The sequence below is a fragment of the Mastigoproctus giganteus genome, chromosome 7, assembly GCF_048544385.1.
Source record: "Mastigoproctus giganteus isolate SK-2022 chromosome 7, ASM4854438v1, whole genome shotgun sequence".
Lineage (NCBI taxonomy): Eukaryota > Metazoa > Arthropoda > Arachnida > Uropygi > Thelyphonidae > Mastigoproctus > Mastigoproctus giganteus.
In genome coordinates, this window is record NC_143581.1 from 31578089 (window position 1) to 31597208 (window position 19120).

At 36.3% G+C, this 19120-nt stretch overlaps 1 protein-coding gene across 1 annotated transcript in view; it reads right to left on the bottom strand.

Moving 5' to 3' along the window:
* The window catches only part of LOC150082787 (uncharacterized), a 90553-nt gene that overhangs the window by 54349 nt on the left and 17084 nt on the right, over positions 1-19120 (bottom strand). Inside the window, exon 3 of the mRNA XM_090378283.1 lies at positions 10956-13013. Coding sequence (XP_090234409.1) covers positions 10956-12973 — 2018 coding nt within the window. The 5' untranslated portion in view covers positions 12974-13013. The remainder of the gene's footprint in view (positions 1-10955; positions 13014-19120) is intronic.

A 19120-nucleotide genomic window follows, 5' to 3' on the forward strand; every position in this document is an offset into this window, starting at 1 on the left:
TAGATTTCACAGGGTGCCCATGTGGAATATGATATGTCTTGTGCTAAGTCAGTCAGTCACAATTTTATAACCCAAACTAATATGGAATGATGAAAAGGGATACTGGGGATTTGAAACATGATAAAACCTTTTTTGAGTTTCCACTATGAAATCTGCACGTTGCTTGTGTTGTATCATAACAAATGATTCAACAAAAACCATTGAATGCACAAGCCAAAGTTTCATCACATACAAAATGGCATGAAATAACACTGCCCTTTAATATTTGACCTTTGCACATGACAAATTATGCCTAGTGCAAGCAATTTAAAAATTAATTTAAATTAGATGCCAACTCGGCATTCTGATGGGCATCTATAAGAGCTTGAGGTGTTGGGTAAATGCCCTTGAAGAAATTAATATGAGGGCCTGTGAAGCACTCAGCTGCCCAGCTCAATGGCAGAGCTCACTCCTGTGCATCAGGTAAGAGAGAGGCAATCTCCAAGGCAGAAGGCACTGGTCCCAAAGGAACTAGTTATTCTTGGTGACTCTTTGTCAGGGACACGGGGAAATATATTATGGAAGGATAGGTGGAACAAGACCAGGGTATGTCTGCCAGGGGCAAAAGTTGATAACATTGAAAAGCAGATATCATCTTTTAAGGGCACAAAAGGTGATGTTGTACATATTGGAACTAATGACAATAAGAGTAATAGATCTGCAGATTTACTCAACAAGCACAGGTTATGTTGAAAAAAAGTCGCAAGTTAGGGTTGAATGTGAAAGTGTCTGCAATTCTGCCTATACACGAGAGGAGGGATTATATGATGAGAGCCTTGTCGATCAATTCGGCCCTGGAGAGATTGTGCAAGGCTCAAGACGTAGAATTTTTTTCAGCCTGGTCTGTGCTTGTTGACAGGAGAGACTGCTTCTACAGGGATGGGGTACACTTAAATAGAAAGGGTGCAAGAATATTTGCTGATGCTATCAAGGAGGCAGTGTCAGGTGGGTCAGAAAACTGCTAGCTTGGGGGGGATACACAGATAAACAGTGGCTGCAGGCAGAGACAAAAGTGATTCTTGCACTGCTTCTATTAATATGAGTAGCAGCCTGGAAAGCAAGGTAATGGAGATTTCCAAGACCGTTGGGAGTCATAGTGGAACAAGTAAATACATGAGCTGTGTTAGGGTAACTAACAGGTGCATGTATATTTGCATGAACACCAATGCTAGGAGTACAGTTAATAAATTTGATGAACTTGAAGTGTTAGTCAAGACATCAAAGGCAGATATTGTTGGAATATCAGAGACATGGTGTCACACAGACATAAGCAGTGCAGAATTGGAGGAGTACAATGTGCACAGAAAGGATAGACAGGACAGGAAGGGAGGATGGGTTATGCTGTTAGTTAAGAAACAAAATCTAAGGAGGTGCATCCAATTGATGTTGGTGGACAATGCTTTGTTGAGTCTGTTTGGTGTGACATAAGCACTGGGAAAGGAAAAATGAGAGTAGGTGTTATATAGGCTAACGAATCTGATGAGTATAATGTTGCCATTGTGCAGAGAAATAGATGCACCTGTAAATCAGAATGTCTTATAATGGAGGATTTTAACTTTCCGCATATTGACTGGAACTTGTGGGTTGGTCACTCGCACACTAGCAAGACTTTTGTGGATTTATGATGACTGTTTTCTACAGCAATATGTTTGAGAGAAAACCAGAGGGACTAATACTCTAGACCTGATTATCAGCAGTGATTATTCATGGATTAAGGATTTGCAGATAAAGGAAACACTGGATGACAGTGATCACAATGTACTGATGTGGGAATTACTTAAACATGTAACTACCATCAAGGCAAGAGGGCAGGGTTTTTGCTTTTGTAAAGGTGACTACAGGGGTCTCAGACAGTTTTTAAATTCTGTACAGTGGGATCAACTGATGATGTTACCAATTTTGAATTCTAAATGGGAAGCTTTCAGGGACTTAATTTTGGAGGCTATTAGACTTTTCATACCAACTAAGAAATACTGTTCGAGGTTTAGGCCTAAATGGATGTCAGATGAATTAATGAGGCTCATGGCAGAGAAAATGTATGGGATGCATATAAAAGTATCAGGTGACACAGAAGCCTATGGAAGATATAAACTAGTCTGTAATCAAGTCACAAAGGAGGTTAGACAGATTACGAGAAATCTTTGGCAAAGGATGCAAAGAAAAACGGCAAAGAGTTCTTTACTTATGTAAACTCTAGAAGGAAAGGGATGAATCAGATTGGACCACTTAACATAGATGGGTTGACTATTGATGATCATGCTCAGGTAGCTGATAAATTGAATGAGTATTTTGCATCTACATTCACACATGAGGAGTTATTCAATGAGGGGAGTGCCACACACTAACTGAGAGCAAAGTGGAGGTGATATTGTTGAAGTTAAACATAAATAAGGCACCTAGGGTGGACGGGATCTATCCAGTTATATTAAAGGAGACAGCAAAGGAAGTAAGCAAACCCGTAGCCATAATTATCAGAGCTTCTTTGGACTCAGGGGAGGTCCCAATGGACTGGAGGTGTGCAACTGTATCACCAATTCACAAAGGGGGTTCAAAAGGTAACACAAGTAACTATAGACTTGTTAGTTTAACTTGTGTTCCGGGGAAAATAATGGAATTACAGGTTAAAGAATCATTGCAACATCATCTAGACAAGACTGCAGTAATAGTTAAGACACAGCATGGGTTTGTTAAAGAGAGGCCTTGTCTGACCAATTTGATTGGATACTATGATGTGGCCACAAAGGTACTGAATGCCAAAAATAATTTTGATAACATATACTTGGATTTCAGGAAAGCTTTTCATACCATTGCACATGGAAGACTGCTGTATAAATTGGAGAGGTATGGCATTAAGGGTAAGTTGCTACATTAGATAAAGGGATGGTTGAGTGGGAGAAGACAGGGGTGATAATCAATGGGTGCTGCTCTTCGTGGACAAATGTTATTAGTGGAGTTCCCCAGGGTTCGGTGTTGGGCCCATTGTTGTTTTGTATATTTATCAATGATATTGAAGAAGGTATATATATCAATTTTAATGTCCAAGTTTGCAGTGATACAAAGGCTGGCAGGGTTGTTAACGACAGTATGCTACTCCAACTGGATCTAGATAAGTTGCGCAAATGGGCTGAGAACTGGCAACTGAAGTTTAACATTGACAAATGCAAAGTACTGTATATGGGTAGCAATAACCAAAGAGAAATATACCAACTGTGTGGTACTACACTCAGGGAAGTGTAAAAGACCTGGGGGTAATTGTGCAGTCGAATATGAAGTTTGCTGAGCAGTGCAGACGGGCTGCCAGGGGAGGTCATAGTCTTGTCAATGATATACAGGAATTTTGCTAGCAGGGACAGGGAGGTGATTATCCCATTATACAAGGCAATGGTCATGCCACACCTAGAGTACTGTGTACAAGTCTGGCGGCCTCATTTTAGGAAGGATGTAGAGTTGCTAGAACGAGTACAAAGAAGGGCAACAAGATTGGTGTGGGGAACAAAGGGGTGTTCTTACTAAGAAAGGCTTAAGTTCTGCAAATTCTAGTGCCTGGAGAGTAGGCATCTGCAAGGTGATCTGAATGAGGTCTTTAAGGCCTTGAATGTGTTGAGCAAGCTGAATGGTGATGGGATTCTTCCTCTTGCTCAGATTAAGAACCTGATGGGACAGAATTCAAATTGAGGAAAGACAGTTGTAGAACAGATGTATCGAAAGTTGCCTTTAGACAGCAGGTGGTTGATTGGTGGAACAGACTTCCATCTTTTGTTGTGGAAGTTTATAGCCTAAATAAATTTAAGGCTGAGCTGGACAGGCATTTGGAACGAATGGAGTGGTCAAATTGGAGGGGTTTTTTTTTTGGCTGATGTTGCATAAGCTTGCTTTCTTGCATCATATGCCTCTAGTAATGCTAATGCTAAAAGTGTCTGTGCTCCATGCAGCAGCTTGTATAAATAAGAAACAAAAACAATATGTAATAATATCCATTTGGAAGAAAAATTTAAGATGAACAGCACCTACCCACAGTATGGTACCACACAGTGTTATTCTGGATCACTGCTACCCATAAGCAGTACCTTGTTTGTCTGTGTTAAATTCATTTGCCACTTCTCATCTGATCTGCCAAATTTTTCTAGATCCTGTTGCTGTCATATATCCTGATTGTCATTAACTACCCTGCCAATCATTGTATCATCTGAAAATTTATGGATTAAACCTGATATTAAACCTGATAAACCGGATTAAACCCTCCATCAACAAACATTAATAAATAGTGAAACAATGGGCCTAGCACTGAACGCTGGGGGGGGGACTCCACTACTAACACTGGTCCAAGACAAGCAGTGCCCATTGATAACCACTGTCTTCCCCCACTCAACCACCCCTTTATCCATAGCAGTAACTTGCCCTTAACACCATGCTGCTCCAATTTGTATAGCAGTCTTTTATTAGCAACAGTATCAAAAGCTTTTCTGAAATCTAAGTATATGATATTAAAAGTATGTTTTCATCCAGTTCCTTTGTTACGGTCTCATAATAAAACAAATGTTTTACAAGGGGTTTTTACAAACCCCTTGTAAAAACAAATTTATGATGTAACTGCAGTACAACTGCATTATTTCTTTAACTGCTGACTCCGTTATTTTCTCTGAAACAGAAGTAAAGCTAACAGGTCTGTAATTACATCACCTTCTGGTCCATTTTGGGAATTGGGGAGATATTTGCATATCTCCAAACTATAAGGATCTACCTAGAATCGAACGATGCTCTCATAATTATGGCTAAAGGTTTGCTTACCTTGTTTTGCTGCCTCTCTTAATATAATTGGATAGACCCATCGGCACCATGTATCTTATTAAGTGTATTAGTATACATGTATATGCATAAAGCTCTTGTCTTCGTCACATCCTCCATCCATCTACACGTTAATAACTCAACCCGCAACAGAAATTTTTTTATTAAACTGTATATTTGGTTCTTTTAGAATGATTTGTCAAACCTTTCCCAAATCAGACCAATTGAAATCTGGAAATGTTTTTTTTTTTTTTTTATATGTATCACATAGGCTCTCCATATAATGTACAGGATGTCTCAAAAGTCACTGCGTATTTTGGTGAAATAGTGTGATTTTAAAATAAATTTTATTACGACAAATATATTTATTCTTTTTTACATAAAACATAAGTATTTGTAATGTGTTAGAGATGTTATTATAAAAATTTTTTATTAATTTTTGAATGTTTTCTTTTCAGAACTCATAATTCCCCATTGTTCAAGAACAAATTTTTGTTGTAATATCCCGCATCAAAGGAATGAAGTTTTGTGAAATTAGGGAAAGATTTTCAAGGAGATTTCATAGTCCCAGTCCTACAGACAACGTGATTTTTGCACTGGTGAATAAGTTAAAAGAACTGGGTCTGTGCGTGACGAGGAGAGATGTGGATGCCCAAGGACAGCAAGTGAAAGAATTGAATCAATTCGAGAAAATGTTCAAAAAGGACCCAAAATGATCATTTAGCGAGGGATCTCGAAGACTGAACATACCCAAGACATCAAGCTCACAGAATTTTGATTTCAACACTGATGAAAAAGCTATACCACATCCAACTGTTGCATGTCCTGCATGAAGAAGATTTTCCAAGTTGAGCAGCAATGTGTGCAGAACTTGTCGATCAAATCTAAAAAACAGCTTAATAGACCACACCACAAAATCTCCTTGAAAATCTTTCCCTAATTTCACAAAACTTCATTCCTTTGATACTGGACGTTACAACAAAAACTTGCTCTTGAACTATGGGTCTGAAAAGAAAACATTAAAAAAATATAATAACCGCTCTAACACATTACAAATACTTATGATTTATGTAAAAAAGAATAAATATCCTTGTTGTAATGAAATTTATTTGAAAATCACACTGTTTCACTAAAATATGCAGTGACTTTTGGGACACCCTGTATATTGTAGCTAAAACACTGAATACTATGTTTATGGTCATGTATTGATTAAAGAAATGAATGGGCCATATGGTGGATGCACAGAAACAATATGCTTTTGGTACATGCATAAAAGTAAGTTTTTGCAGCTAAGGTAAAGAAAGCCCACATGAGAAGCACGTAAAAGTTCGATAAATTTACCAGTAAAAGTACTTTGTGTTATGGAAAAATACAACAGTACTTTGTATTGTTGCTTGCTCAGTAAACATACAGTGGGTGTTATCAGTTAGGAGTAGAAATTGAATCCCATAGGAGATTGAAACTTTTTTCTTTAGAATTGCTGGTGGACTAATAGATAAATTGTTTATTAAGAAAAAAAAAAAAAAAAGGCAAAGGAAGCCCATACGAGAAGCACGGCAATGGGAAATTGTGGGAGCGAAATTCAAAAATATGTAATTAATGATATTGAAATTTTGCAAGATTATTTAATGAAAAAAACTTTCAAGCCTACAGGCCAGTAAGGCTCCTGGAGTTGATGGAATATACCCTATAATCTTAAGGGAGGCGGCAAATGAGTGCATTGAACCATTGAGGCTAATTATGCAAGCATCACTAGACTCTGGGGAGATTACCTTGGATTGGAAAAGTGCCAATGTATCTCCCATACATAAGGGTGGCTCTAAGAGTGAAGTGGGAAATTATCGACCTGTCAGTCTGAATTCAGTGGTAGGGAAAATCATGGAGGCAATGATCAAGGGTGGAATTCAGGATCATTTGGATCGAATTGAAATTCTCAAGGATACTCAGCATGGTTATGTAAAGGGAAAATCATGTTTAACAAATCTGGTTCGCTATTTCGAAAGGGTCACTCACGAGCTGGATTTAGGGAATAATTTTGACATTGTTTATGTAGATTTCATTTGATTCAGTCCCATATGAGTGGTTGCTTTATAAGCTGGAACAGGTTGGAATCACTGGAAAAATCCTTAGATAGATAGCTAGCTTCAGGGCAGGAGGCAGAGGGTTGTGATAAATGGCTATTCCTTAGATTGGGTTGATGTAAGAAGTGGAGTTCCCCAAGGATCAGTATTAGGACCACTGTTGTTTTTAATTTTCATAAACAACATCGATGAAGGAATAGAGAGCGTGATGTCTAAATTTGCAGATGATGTTAAAATTGGTAGAGTAGTTAATGATCACTGTCAAGCTGAGCTTCTTCAGAGACCTAGATAGACTTCAAAAATAGTCAGAAAAATGGCAGCTATGCTTTAATCCAACAGAGTGTAAGGTATTACACCTGGGAAACAGTAATCCCAAAATAACTTATTCACCTGGTGGAGTTCAACTAAATCCAGTACTGGAGGAAAAAGATTTGGGTGTTACGATACGGTCAGACATGAAATTCTCTGAACACTGTAAACAGGTTGCAAGGAAGGCCCATGGTGTCCTATCGATGATCTATCGAACTTTTGCAAGTAGAGATTCAGGGGCATCCACCTCCTTTCTCAACAATCATTGTTGAGAAAGGAGGCGGATGCCCCCGAAAGCTTCAATGGTGTTTTATCACTTTTAAATTTATATTTTAATGCATTTTAAATTCATCAATTCAATTTTATTTGTTGTAAAGTAAATCAGTTTTTGTAAATTATTATTTTACAGTTTTTATTGTATCATTTCAGTATACTATCCAGTATTATTTTATCATTAAATCAGTTTATTTAAACGGTTGGTGTATTTGTTTAAATTTGTGGTATGTATAACCCCAACCTTAGAGGTATTTTTTGCAGATATAGTCTATTGCAAATAATCCCAGTTAGAAGTAAAATTTGATATTCATTTGTTGCTCCACTGCAAAATCATGACAGAGAATGTTAATGCTACTAACGAAACTGGTTGTTACTTGCAACCTGTTAACCTAATGAATAATCTCTGTATCCCCATCTGTTGGAGGAAGTTTTAACTACAATATACAACTTACGTTTATTTTCAAACTCATAAAACATGACTAACCTGTTAACCTAATTTACACACGTCCTGGAACTTTATTGCCACATTTCATATATTTAAACAGTACAGGAAATAAAGCACTTAGAATAGTCAAGATGGTACTAAAGACAACAATGTCAATCAATTCAGATGGTAACCAGAGCAATGATGATATCTGGAATTTGGACTGCGGACTGAGAAGTTCTGTAGTCAGTAATTTCCTCGATCTTACTACAGTAGTCAGCAAACCTTTTGACCAGATTGTAGACCTAAATGGTTTGCAATCTGACCATACAAAATATTGTTAATTTTTTTTGAAGTGGGACAATTGAACCAAAATCATTCATTATGAAACAGATTTAGGCTCCCCTCCTGAATCTTGTACCTGGAAAGAAAAATATTGACGATATGCCAAATAGTTTATTGAACAAACATATTTTTAACACTACTTTATATAAAGATAGGTCTAATGAAGAATTTCATAAAATCTATGGACAGGAATGAAGATAGCGTTCAATATTTAAAACTCAAGTTTCCATGCATGTTCTTTGATTCTTGCCAAAATTAAAGAACACACATTAGTCAGTCCACAGATCAGGTTATTGAAAGATAACCATTTCATAAGAGTGTTAAACCCTTCAATAAAGTTTGTGAACATTTTTCTGGCAACAACAGAACAGATAATTATAAAATCCTGATTGAGAATTTATTAAAAGACTACATGTTTTTAAAAATACACTTCCTACATTCCTATTTACTTTTTTTCCAGATAACATCAGATAAGTTAGTGATGAACATGGTGAATATTTACATAAAGATATTACTATCATGGAGAAAAATTATCAAGGAAGGTGGAAACCCTATAGGAAGACTATTGCTGGATACTGATCAGAGAGTGAAATCTATTATTACGAGGGAAAGAAACAAACAAAAAAATTATTATATTTTTATGCTGTTTAATGTAATACTTGTAAAAATTTCAATAAACATAACTGGCATTCCTATCTAAATCTATAGGTGCTATGTAATAATTTAATTTGGATTTAGCTTGTCAAAATCCATATTTTGGAAGGAAAAAGAAAATTAAAAGCTTAATTTGTCCAGTGTTACTAATAACTTAATAAACACAATTCAAATGCATAATATGCAATATTATATATTTAAATTTGATCAAAAATTCTTATGAGAATAGAACAGTATGAATGTAGAGAAATATTGTTTTGTCACTTAAAAAAAAAAAAAAAAGGTGGAATTAGAAGACTACATTTTTTAAGACAAGAATTTAATAAATTATATTCAGAATTCTAAATGAGAACATGCACATTATCTGATAAATATCATCAAATAACATGCATAAATTATCATTATTTTTATTTATTTATTTTTTTGTTAAACTAGTTCACGCATAGACTTCTGTGGCCATAATGCACCTCCCAAGGTTTTTCCATTTTACTCTGATCCAAGCCCGAGGCGGGATTCGCGGATTCGAACCCGCGACCTTTGGTTTGCTAGGCAGGCACTTTACCCACCTGGCTAGCCCGGTCAGCATAAATTATCATTATGTATAATTAATTTTTATAAAATGCAGGAAAATAATCAATTTCTTTGGAAATAATCGATTATTTTAGTTTAATCACATCTTTTACTGATTTATACATGTAAAATCAAATAATCATGAAAGTTACTATAAAGTTTGGAGACAGTTTTTTTTTTAGTGGTAAGCATGTTCCACTTGTCCACTGTAAACCTTGGAAGTAAATTTACAACCCAAGAAAATTGGCTGCAAAAATCTTATACTTCCATATTAAAGTGTCATTAGGAATGTATGCTTTAATGGTGAATGTTATCATTTTCTGTTCATCAACAGTGTGCCGATTATTCCTGTAATGCCACTTCTTGGAAGTAATTCCATAAAAAGTAGTTTACTGTATACAATGGCTAAATTACCCACATCCAAAACAAATGAGACAGCAGTTTGAAATTATCCAGCCATAAAAATGAGAGTTCAATATCAAGAAACATACTGGCAGTATATGGGTAGGTTTCATTTTGCTGGAAGAATATTTCATTCAAATCAAAGCCTATACCGTGCAGAAAAGGCAATGCAAGTTTCAATTAGAAATTCTGTCTGAATTTTTTTTCAAAAATATTGACCTCATAATATGAAATGCTGTTAATGCACACCAGAGAGATATATTGCAGGATGCAGCGAATTAATTTTTGTATTTATATGGATTTTCTATCACTCCAAATCACATTTCGTTTAACACAATCATTCAGCTGAAAGCAAATTGCACTATACACCAAATTTCATTGATAACGAGATTTTCTTGGAGTGTACAAATGGATAACAGAACTCCTACATATTATCTCTCTCACAATCACTCAATGCTTTTAGCTTCTGTATCTCACATGGGCAGACATTCAGGTCCATCAGAATTATCTGAAATGCTCTAACATATGTCTAAGTTCTGTGAAAATTAATTTTCATGGCTTCTTTCAGTTTTTGTTAAAACACAAACAATGCTTTCTTCAGTATGAATGATTCACTTTTCACTAACAGATCTGATTGCCAGTGCATGTCCATCACTTTAGAAATTTCCAGGTTACTGATGCAGTTTCTTAAAGAAGCATATGATTCTGCTGTTATCACTGAACTGTTACAACACTTTTACATTTGTAAATTCCTTTTCACCTTCTGATCTTAAAATATCAGTAAACTATGCCAACATATAACACAAAATATGAAATAAAAATAGTGTGCACAACAACAAAACAGTCAGTGATTTCTTGTTTACTTTGTACATAATGATCATAAGGAGTTGTGTATAAAGAGTTTTTTGTATTATATACAAAATAAATAATTAATTCAATCTATTCATAAAGGTATAATTTCAATTTTTTTTATAGCGTGAGGTTAAGAAATAAAGCAAATAAATACCTAATTAAATAATCCTATGGTAAAATAAATAAGGAAAAGTCTTACCAATTATGCAAATACATACATATAAGAACCTTGCTCCTTCTTTATCTTTCTCTGCCATGCTTTCTGATGCGATGACATTTCTCCTCTTTTTTTAACACCAACAATCATTCTAGTTTCCTTATTCTCAGAACATAATCTTTTATTTGCTATTTTTCTAGAAGAATTTCCAACAGGTGATTTATGAATAACCTCTTTAAGAATAACACGTTTCTCATTATTTTTATTGCATGGCAAACAGTTTTTTGTTGTATTTCCATTATCTAATTTCCTTTTATTTTTAAGTGATTTTTTCTGTTCTGCTGTTTGAGACTCATTTATTTTATCCAAATGTGATATACTAGAAGTAATGTGTTCTACACGAATTTTGTTTGACTTAATATTATGATCATTTAATAAATGATTTTTGCACTCTTTTAAGGTAGAAAATACTTTGCGACACTTTCCACAAAAAAACCTAGGTTCCGAGTTATTTTCTTCACTATTTTCTTTCTCCACTCTATCAGATGAAGAATTTTGCAATGCTGATGAAGTAGAAACATTTGATGATAACGTAATAAAGGATGATAATGGAGCATCTGTGTTACTAGAATCAGCTCCTGACTGAACCTGTTGTACAGCTGAGCACAGCTCATTTTCTGAGGCACCATTCAATGAAGTAGTAATATTTTCGGCATCTGAAGAAGATAAAAGCTGTGTGACTTCATCTGCTTTATGGATTTGTCTAATATGAGATAAAACATTAGGTTTTTCAAGATGAATGAATGAACAAAATTTACACTTGAAACACTGGGTTTCTTCCACACAAGAGTTTAAAATTTCATCTGAAAATGAATTACAGTGATTACCCTGAGATGTCAAAGGAGGTATGCAATGGGGTCCTGCAAAATGCAGAGAAATTTCGCTATTAGATACTGCTGATAGAGGAATATTAACATTTGTTGCAGGATTGTTTGATGGTGATGAATGGGGAGTTGAAAGGGGAACACCATTAATTAGATCCTGCTTTGAAGATAAGACATTTGAAGTAGGTAGTAATGTGCTTGTCAGCATATGATTCTGAATGTTTCCTAATGCATTACAGTCATGAATCAACATATCTAAATGAGACAATGGTAACTGATTTGATAATTTCTCTCCTTGTGTCATTAGTTCAAAACCCTGATTACTGGGAACAGTATTATTTGATAAAAGCATTGAACTACTAAGATTGGACGGCATAGAGATTCCATTATTATTTTGTCCACTAAGAGAGAGTTGTAACAGTGCATTCTGAGATGATGTTTGACAATGTAAATTAACTGCCATTGCTGGGGAAAATGTTGATTTGTCATTAGAGGCCATTGAAAGTTGCTTATGATTCTGACGAGGAATTCTTACTTTGTTAACAGAAACCTGTAAAGGATTGGCATTACTTCCAGGACCACTAGAAATAGACACTAAGTCTGGACAGGCAAAATTTCTCTGTGAGGAACTACTCTGGAGAATTTTTTCACCACCAGCTAATGCAATGTCGTCTGAATCAGGTACTAATGGAACAGAAGGAGTTGATGCAATTACTTCAGGCTGATGTCCTATTCCTAACAGTCTTAATCCACCATTACTACGGGTTGTGGGATAGATTTCTGCAACAGGAGGAAGGACACCTGATGAAGGAATTGTAGCAGATGACTTAAAAAAGTTACTTGTTAGCCATGCAGATATAGAATTTGTTCCACAGCTAACTGGGAACTGAGGTGACTGCATAGGAATTTGGAAAGCTGAAGAGGGATGATTTCCATGTAGGAGATCGGCATTAGTTCCATGTGAAATGGATGTTACTAGAGAAGGTGGTATTGTGCTGGCTTCTAAACTGGTAATTGAAGATAAGGTATCTAAAAGATGGGCTTCACCACTTTCATCTGTTGGTAGTGAACTAGATGAACCTGAAGACTGGTGAATTACATTGTGAGAAAGAAGAGGATCATTTTGGCTGCCACATGTGCTACTCAATAATGGCTGTGAACAGAGCATATTTAGTCCTGAATTTGAAGCCATCATACACTTTTGAATCAGATGAAATTCACATCTTCATGAGTTTCTAAACAAAAATAAAACAACCCAAAATTAATCATTTATTAGCGTTATAAATAATAAAATTTATCATATATGGATTGTTGAATGAAACAGTAAAAAATGGGTATCGCTGATTTGGACTACATGAATACAAATGCAACAAATTGTGCTAATGAAGAGTTAGGTATGCACATGCAGTCATCTACATAGGTACAGATTGTGCCATTAATGGTGGCATTATTAATGGTAAGTTGCTACAATGGATAAAAGGATGGTTGAGTGGGAGAAGACAGGAGTGATAATTAATGGGTGCTGCTCTTTGTGGACTAATGTTATTAGTGGAGTCCCACAGGGTTCGGTGTTGGGTCCACTGTTGTTTTGTATATTTATCAAAGATATTGATAAAGGTATATCAGGCTTAGTGTCGAAGTTTGCAGATGATACAAAGGTTGGCAGAGTTGTTAATGACAGTAATGGCAGTGTGCTACTTCAACAGGATCTAGAAAATTTGGAAAGATGGGCTGAGAAGTGGCAACTGAAGTTTAACATTCACAAATGCAAAGTACTGTATATGGGTAGAAGTAACCCCAGAGGAATGCACCAACTGTGTGGTACTACACTTAGGATGGTAGAAAATGAAAAAGACCTGGGAGTAATTGTGAAGTCAGATATGAAGTTTTCTGAACAATGCAGACAGGCTGCAAGAGCAGGTCATGGAGTTTTGTCAATGATATACAGGAATTTTCCTAGCAGGGAAAAGGAGGCGATTGCCCTCTGTATAAGGACATGGTCAGGCCACGCCTTGAGTACTGCGTACAGGTCTGGAGGCCTCATTTTAGGAAGGATGTAGATTTGCTTGAGCATGTACAGAGAAGGGCAACGAGATTGGTGAGGGGAATGAAGGGACGCTCATGGGCGTGAGCTAACAACAGAGGAGCTACAAGAGTTGGAGAAAATTATGGAGAGCGACACTGGAGAGAAAGAGGAAGAAAAAGACACCCAAAAAGTGCTGAATTCTGATGGGATTCTTCCACTTCTTCAGATTATGAACCTAAGGGGAGATAAATTCAAATTGAGGAAAGACAGCTGTAGAATAGATGTGCGTAAATTTGCCTTCAGCCAGCGGGTGGTTAATTGCTGGAACAAACTTCCATCTGTCATTGTGGAAGTTGATAAGTTAAATAAATTTAAGGAGGAACTGGACAAACATTTAGAGGGAATGGTTGTATACATTTTTTTTTTTTTTTTTTGGCTGATGCTACATAAGCTCATACACTTGCTTCCTTGCATCACATGCCACGATTACTATTACTACTATAATTGATGCACTGCTTTCAAAAGTTTTTGTGTGCATCCAAATCAACAGTAAAGTAATATGTGAATGAATTTAGCATATAGGTTGACCGGTACCATTGCCTAGCAACTGTATTATGAAAGCTATAAATATATAAACTTAACTAGCTTCAATCATAGTAATAAATATACAGTGGGGCTTCGACTTACGATGACATTGACATCTGATATTCTCATGAACCGATATACCTTCCACACGATCTCTTATTTTAAGGACTGATGATGTTTGAGGGTACCGATGGCTTTCTGATACAGCTGGAACAATACACGAGTAGAAATTTCAGATTCCCATCAACCAGAGGAAGTGCTGTGCGCTTTCAAAGTTTAGACTTTAAAGCCAGCAGAGGCTGGTTTGAGTGCTTCAAAATAAGGCATGGGGAAGAATGCAGTGCTGATATAAAAAAAAAAAGTAGTTGATACCTTTAAAAATGAATTCCAAGAGTTTGTTGATCAGGAGGGTTATCTTCCCCAGCAAGTTTTTAACATTGACGAAACCGGCCTCTTCTGGAAGAGAATGCCCAAGAGAACGCACATCACTAAGGATTAGGCTAGTTCCATGAATGATAGGCTCACTCTCCTGTTGGGTGCCAACACCTCTAGAGATTTTAAGCTGAAGGCTTTGCTTGTGTATCATTCTAACACCCTCCCCCCCCAGAGCATTTAAAAAACAAAAGGTCGACAAGGGCATTCTGGGAGTGTTTTGGCGCAGTAACAAGAAGCCCTTGGTTATTGGATGTCTTCAATGAATAGGAGCTTGAAGTTTCTGTCCTTCAGCAAAAAGTTATCTTGAGAAAATAAGCTTCCTGTAAAGGGACTGCTCCTGCTGGATAATGCGCCAGGCCACAATAGCAACCTTGTTCAATCTCTTGAGGCCCAATTTGACTTTGTTCAAGTCAAATTTTTGCCACCCAACACCACTCCCCCTTTTCAACCAATGGACCAGCAAGTGATTGCAAACTTCAAGAAAATCTACATCACAAAATGTTTGCAAGTTGCTTTGCAACAACCTCTGGTGAAAATGCTGTCCCCCTCAAAGATTTTTGAGGGGGACAGCATTTTCACTAGAGAGGTGACTGTGTGAGGCTGATTGTAAGTTCTTGGAATGATGTTTCCACCAAATGCTTAAATCCAGCCTGGAAAAACATTTGGCCTTTAATTATCCATAACATTGATGAATTTGAAGATAATGGTGCTTTGACAAATGACATTGTCACTCTTGGTAAATCAATGGGTCTGAAAGTTGGTGAAGAGGATGTGGAGGACCTTATTGACGCTCATGGGCGTGAGCTAACAACAGAGGAGCTACAAGAGTCGGAGAAATTTATGGAGAGCGACACTGGAGAGAAAGAGGAAGAAAAAGACACCCAAAAAGTGTCAGCCGAAGACTGTCATTTCTTGTTGGGAGCATTTAAGAGAAGTGGTAAAAAACACCCAGACATTGAAAACACTGAATTCATGATGGGCAAAATGGAAGACGAAGTCATTTCTTACCTCGGGAAGCTACAAAAAAAAAAAAAAAAAAAGTCATCCAAAACAGTCCACTTTGGACAATTTCTCTGCCAGTAGCAGCAAAAGACAAAATACTGAAAAGATACCTGACACTTGACGTAGTCCCACCACCACCACCACCACGCCATTGATTTCATGAGCTCTGCACTTCAAGTCTAAGGTAAATGCTAATTTATTGTTTGTTTTTTTTATTTTAAAATGTTTTATGACTATTTATTAAATAATCTTTATAAAACACGCATTTTTAATGTAAAAATGAAGTATAACATGTAAGAAATACCTATTTGATGTGCTGTTGGGGAATGAATTACAGGAAATCAATGTATTATTGGTTTCACCTTACAATGGGTTTTGTGGAACGAATTACCATTGGCTGTTGGGGCCCCACTGTACTATGGGGCTTTGTCCGCTACTCGCTTTGCTCGGCAACCCCCATGCACGCTTTTCTACATAAAATGTAGAGGTATGACGGAGTAAGTCAAATCTTTTCTACATAAAAGACACCTGTTGAAACACACTGATTCTGATTGATATCTAATCAGGAAATGACCTATGTATTATTTACCTGTGCATTTGTAGTGACGTAATTGCCCCACTCACTTGTACCACATGACCCACATCCCTCTTCTCCAATTGGCTACCCCACCATGTGGCATTCTCAAGGTCAAATAAATATCACTATGTAATTATTTACCTGCATTTACATAGGTCACTTAGGAAAAGGCCTTTTGCTTCGGGTTCCATAATACATGAGGAATATTGTTGCATCTGAAAGAGCAGGACTAAAATATTTATAAACTATACAAATATTTACAAAATACTAAAAACTGTTTACAAATATACAAACTATATCGGGACGATGGGTCCCTTCTTATTAATATACAAAAAAAAAACAAACAAAAAAAAAAAAAAAAACATTACAATGGAACATCAAATGATGCCTGGTGTGGCCATGTATTAAACAGTGAAGCATGTGCACGAGGTTTCTGAAAGTTATGGAGGCAGTTGTCTTGCAACACATCCCACATACACGCTCTACATTGTCAACAGCAAGTGTCCGATTCTGCCCAGTAACCCATTTGTGTACCTTCCATTCAACGTTCACCAACCTCATGCACGTGCTTCCCTGTCTAATATATGACCATGCCCAGCATCATTTGATGTTCCATTGTAACATTTTTTGTATATTAATAAGGGACCCATCGCCCTGATATAGTTTTGTTATTATTTGTATAATAATAACATTATACTAATATACTAACATTATAATGCACTGATCGAAATCTAATCAGGAAATGTCCTATGTAATTACTTACCTGTGCATTTACCCGTGCAACAGGTATCTTTTATGTAATGACGTAATTGCCACACCCTTCTCTACTATTGGCTTGAATAAATATCACTATGAGGAAAACTTTTTTAATGTATAGAGAGAGATACAGAACAGACTAAGATAAAACAAATGCAAATGTAGTTTACCAAAATATGCAAAAGCTTTTCAAAAATTTATACTTATATATAAATATAATTTATATGCATAAATGGCTCACACACACACACACTGGTTGATTTCATAACTCCAGAGGCTCACATCTGGTGAGTATGGGCTTGGCATACCCAGGGTCCTGAGCTGGATATCATCAGTCTTCTTTTAATTGGTGATTCCCTTCTACTTCTCTCTCAGGGTAATTCCGAAATTTTTTTTTTTTTTTTTGGCTGGTGCAGCATAAACCTCAGGCTTCCTTGCACCATATGGCTAATAATAATACATTCACTCTTCTATTTCCCTTTCTCTCCAATACTTTTATCATTAAATTTATATAATGCCAGTTATACATTGCACTATCATACAACTCTTTTGAATTTGTCTCATACAAACGAGTTTAAATAGGTCAAGATCATTTCTTCTACAGAAGGAGTTGGTGCAATTAGTAGTTGTACCACAGTTAGGGGCCAAATAAGACTAAAATAAATATTAGGATGAATATCATAGCCCAGTCTGATAGATAGAATACAAGCCTGACAGATCATAATACAGGAACTCCCCAACTTATGCAATACTCGATTTACAGAAATTCAAATTTACGTAAGTTTTTGCCAGCCAGTGTAAACATATTTTGCAACCCGTAGGAATAAATGGAGGTATTGTGAAAATATCGTAATGTGAATCCAATAACACACTGATTTTTTTTTTTTTTTTGTAATTTGTTCCAAGTCCTTGGAAGTTGAAAATTTTGCTATATAACTAAGCTATTTATCACTCTAAAAGGTCATATTTAATGGATAGGTAAATAATTACATAGGTCATTTCCTGATTAGATATCGATCAGTGTGTTACAACAGGTGTCTTTTATGTAGAAAAGATTTGACTTACTACGTCATACCTCTACATTTTATGTAGAAAAGCGTGCATGGGAATTGCCGAGAAAAGCGAGCAGCAGACGAAGCCCCGTAGTACAGTGGGGACCCACTGTATTTCATCGCTGCTCACTTTGCTCAGCAACCCCCATGCATGCTTTTCTACATAAAATGTAGAGGTATGACGGAGTAAGTCAAATCTTTTCTACATAAAAGACACATATCACAAAGGTGTTCAGAATAATCAATTCTGAACACCTTTGTGATATTTTTCTAAAGCCCTTTTCTGGAGGTCACGACCATAAAACAATTTGCACTTTCTGGTTTATTGACTTTTCTGTTAGAGCATCTGCTTATAAACGGGTAGTAAACTCGATCTTATTGCATTTGCGATAATACTGATAACTGCAATTGTGCGGGTTATTATGCTATTATGGTGAAATGTGTTCTCCTTCACTGAAATCTTCAATTATGTAAAAAAACAAATTTTCAGAAATTTCTCTTCATTCCTATTTACGTATTACAATGAAGGGAAAACGGCCAACGGAAAGTGCAATTGGTAGTAGTGCCAGGAAACGAAACAAAATTGATTCAGAAATGAAGATGAAAATGATTAAGAAGTACGATCAGGACAGAGTTTGTCATCTATTGCAAGGGAATTAGGTCTCGCTTCTTCAACAGTGAATACTGTTTTAAAGGACAGCACGTGTATAAAAGAGCATGTCAAAGGATCAATGCACTTCAGATCAAAAAACAGCATTCAGGTGCTATATCGAAGATGGAACAGCTGTAATAATATGGACGGAAAATCAGATTCAGAAGTGAATGCCCCTGAGTCTAATGACCATTCGGGCAAAAGCAACAAGTATTTATAAGATATTAAGGATAAGTATGGCGAACCCCAAGCCAAGT